The following is a 4,063-nucleotide window of genomic DNA, read 5'->3' as shown; positions in this document are numbered from 1 at the left end:
GAGGGTTGCTGGGAGCAGGGGGTGGGGCTTGTTGCATGTGCCCGCCCCCAGGGCTCTTTACTGCTGGAGCTCCACTCCTGTGCGCTCCTGCAGGGAATGACCCCTGATTCTTACCGTTTGAAGCTAGAGGTCAATTTAACTTGTAGGTGAAGAATCCAAACAGGCTGGATATTTTTTTTTGGGGGGGGGGGGTATTTTTTGCTGATTTGCAAAGAGCTCCTAGCAGTATGGGGACCTTGGCCCACACTTTCCCTATACAGTTAACAGTCCTTCTTTTCACAAAATCCACCATGGCGCCTCTCTGGTCTGCATTTTGTTTAGAAAATAAACCCGGCACTTTTATTCTCTGCAATCCGTTCCTGCAACACAGGGTTAATAATAAAAAATCGTGGGGGTTAACGTTGAAGAAGAAACCCCGCGGTTCCCCAACCTGGGGTAAAAAAACACCAAGTCAGCCGTGTTAGGAGAGGGATGGGGGAGAATTAGCACTGTAAAAAATAGACTTTAAGCCAAAGCCCCTGGAATTCAGCGCTGGTCACTATATACATCCGTGGAAAAGAGCCAGTGAGCCCTGGTCCTGCGAAACCCTGGAATTAGCCTGGACACGCAACACAACACACAACCCTGCTAAGCAATAGCGTTGCTCCTCCCCGCCTGGGGGGGGGGGAGAAGGAGGGGTTTCCCCATCTCTCACAAGGAGTCCACTGGAATGTCATTCTCGAACACCAAAGAGGGTGTGATGAAGGCTTTCAGCTCCGAGGAGGGGAATGGTGGCCTGTCCATGGCTTAGTGCGGTGGTGGTGGTGGTGGTGGCGGCGGTGGCCCTTGCTGCTTTGGGAGCGCTGGGAGCTACTCATGGTCCAGTTCAGCGCACGGTGGTTGGCTCCGTTCCAGTCGGCCTGCTGTCCGGAGTCCCAAGGGGACTGGCGGCCGCTCCGCCCACGGCGGGCGTCCTGGTCGCTGTTGAGCTGGTGCCAGTAGCTCTCGCAAATGCCGAGGGTGGACGGGGCCTGTTGGGCGAGGGCCCCTTCGAGCAAGGCGCGGGGCAAGACGTGCAAGCGCAGGCGGCGCAGGGTGTGGCGGAAACGGTTCTCGGTGCCGACGCACTGGTAGAGCCCTCCGTCGGAGGGAGTCACCGGGCCCAAAAGCACCCCCTGAGGCGTACGCAGGAGCACGCGGTCTCGGGGCAACTGGGAAGGGAGAGAGAAAGCACAAGAATAAGAGTTCGGTGGGTTGCCCCGCTGTATTTATCCGCTTAAAGAAACAAAAGTGCAAAGGGGTAGACCAAGAAACCAAATCACCCACAACCGCCTCTTGGTATGGCATAGTCTGGGATTATGTCTTACTAGAGAAATGTACGGTCTTCTTCGATGAGAGCCGTAATAAAAGGGAACTGCACAACCCACTTTTATTTAGAGATAAAAGACCTCTTGATAGAAAGTTAAAAAGTAGTTACCCATTCCTTTCAGAGTCAAAGATCGGTACTTAATCAGCTCAGTCCTTTTCTTTAAATTGCCGAAACAAAATAGCTATGTTTTTAGCACTACTCAACTTAATAGTACAAGGGCACGTTAAAATGTATTATTAAACTGTTTTTTTTAGAATGCTATTCTTAATGTAGCTCACCAAGTTGACAATGTTCGTATTGCTCTGTAAAACATTTGAAAATTTTAATAAAAATAATTTTTATACACACACATACACACACACACAAATTTCACAAGTTGCCAGTACACACAAGTCTTATTGAAGCATGGTGACGTTACATCAATCAATAAAGTAGAATTGGTGGTCACAATTCAATGGTCACAATAATGGTAATAAACAACAAGAGACTCCCTCTGAATCCTTTCATAAAATAGTGTCCTAAGGACCTCAAAGTCAACAAACAAGGCGGAGGATCTCCCAAAGAACAAAGGAACTTCTGCACACGAAAAAGACGTCCTTCCCAGGTATACCAGACATTTCAAAACATTCTTCCTCAGTTACACGGCTGAAAAATGGAGCCAGATTTCCACAATAGTCTAGGCACAGCTCGTCCCTCAAATGGAATCCATGGATTCCAATTGAGATATGAGCTGCGCCTAGACTATTGTGGAAATCTGGTTCCATTTTTCACTATTTCATGAAAGGATTCAGAGGAGTCTCTTGTTTATTACCATTATTGTGACCATTACCTTTGAACTGTGACTACCAATTCTACTTTATTTATTGATGTAATGTTACCATAGAATCATAGAATGGTAGAGTTGGAGGGGACCTTGAAGGTCATCTAGTCCAGCCCCTGCACTCTGCAGGAGCACAGCCGAAAGACAGCCCCACAACATACCCGAAAGATGGTTGTCCAGCCTCCACTTGAAAACGTCCAGCGAAGGAGCATCCACCACCTCCCGAGGCAGACTGTTCCACTCCTCAACCACTCCTGATATTTAGCCGGCTTCTACATGACAGCCCTTCAAATACTTGAAGACTGCAATCATGTCCCCTCTAAGCCTTCTCTTTCCCAGGCTAAACAGACCCAATTCTTTCAGCCTTTCCTCCTAAGACTTGGATTCCAACCCTCTCACCATCCTGGTTGCCCTCTTCTGGACACGCTCGAGCTTGTCAACATCCTTCCTAAAACGTGGTGCCCAAAACTGGACACAGGACTCCAGGTGAGGCCTGACCGTAGCAGAACAGAGCGGAACGACCACCTTCCGTGATCTGGACACAATGCTTCTGTTAATGCATCCTAAGATTGCATTTGCTTTCTTTGCAGTCACATTGCACTGCAGGCTCATGTTTAACTTGTAATCAACCAGAACACCCAGATCCCTTTCACATGTGCTGCTGTCAAGCCAAGCCCCTCCCATTCTATATCTGTGCCTTTAATTTTTTGTACCTAAGTGTAGGACTTTGAACTTCTCTCTATTGAAATGCATTTTATTTGTCTCAGCCCCACTGTTCCAGCCTGTTCTAGGTTTCAATAGACTTGTGTCTACTGGCAACTTGTGAAATTTGTATATTTGTTGATGGTCTACCCTTTTGCGTTTTTGTTTCTTTATACATTATATACGCTTGGGGTCCCTACTGTTTGGTTTGTATTTCTCCTCTTAAGCAGTGTTGTCTCATGGAACTTGCTGTGGTTGCAGCTTTTGCTTCGGCCCAGTTCCAGCATCCACTTTACACCACTGCAGATGTTCTTATAAATATGCCTTTTTTGGGCTGTCCAGTCACAGCTGACTTATGTGACCCCGGTATCGGGTAAGAACATAAGAGATGCCAATGTTGGATCACGCCAAAGGCCCATCCAGCCCAACACTCTGTGTCACACAGTGGCAAAAAATACCAGGTGCCGTCAGGAGGTCCAGCAGTGGGGCCAGGACACTAGGAGCCCTCCCACTGTGTGTGTCCCCCCCAGCACCAAGAAGACAGAGCATCACTTGCCCCAGAGCCCCTATCTATACCTTGTGGCTAATAGCCACTAATGGACCTCTGCTCCATATGCTTATCTAATTCCCTTTTGAAGCTGTCCATGCTTGTAGCCGCCACCACCTCCTGTGGCAGTGAATTCCATGTGTTAATCACTCTTTGGGTGAAGAAGGACTTCCTTTTATCCGTTCCAACCCAACAGCTCAGCAATTTCATGGAGTGCCCACGAGTTCTTGTATTGTGAGAAAGGGAGAAAAGTACCTCTTTCTCTACCTGCTCTTTCCCATGCATAATCTTATAAACCTCGATCATGTCTCCCCTCAGTCGTCGTTTCTCCAAGCTAAAGGGCCCCAAGCGTTTTAACCTTTCTTCATAGGGAAAGTGTTCCAACCCTTTTATCATTCGAGTTGCCCTTTTCTGCACTTTTTCCAAAGCTATAATATCCTCTTTAAGGTGTGGTGACCAGAACTGCACACAGTATTCCAAATGAGGTCGCACCATTGATTTATATAGGGGCATTATGATATTGGCTGATCTGTTTTCAATACCCTTCCTAATAATCCCCAGCATAGCATTGGCCTTCTTTATTGCAGTCACACACTGTTTTCAAGGCAAGAGCTGTTCGGAGGTGGTTTGCCGTTGCCTGCCTTTG

At 47.7% G+C, this 4,063-nt stretch overlaps 1 protein-coding gene across 2 annotated transcripts in view; it reads right to left on the bottom strand.

Moving 5' to 3' along the window:
- Window positions 1-312: 312 nt before the first annotated feature.
- LOC107105530 (semaphorin-3F-like) overlaps window positions 313-4,063 on the bottom strand; it is a 38,752-nt gene continuing 35,001 nt past the window's right edge. For both annotated transcript variants that reach the window (XM_015405525.1, XM_015405526.1), the window contains exon 14: window positions 313-1,190. In XM_015405525.1, the coding sequence (XP_015261011.1) occupies window positions 750-1,190 (441 nt within the window). In that variant the 3' untranslated portion in view covers window positions 313-749. The remainder of the gene's footprint in view (window positions 1,191-4,063) is intronic.

This window comes from Gekko japonicus, unplaced genomic scaffold (assembly GCF_001447785.1).
Source record: "Gekko japonicus isolate JY-2015 unplaced genomic scaffold, Gekko_japonicus_V1.1 scaffold2530, whole genome shotgun sequence".
NCBI lineage: Eukaryota > Metazoa > Chordata > Lepidosauria > Squamata > Gekkonidae > Gekko > Gekko japonicus.
The sequence above is the reverse complement of the archived record's forward strand: the minus strand, read 5'-3'. Positions and strand labels throughout refer to the sequence as shown.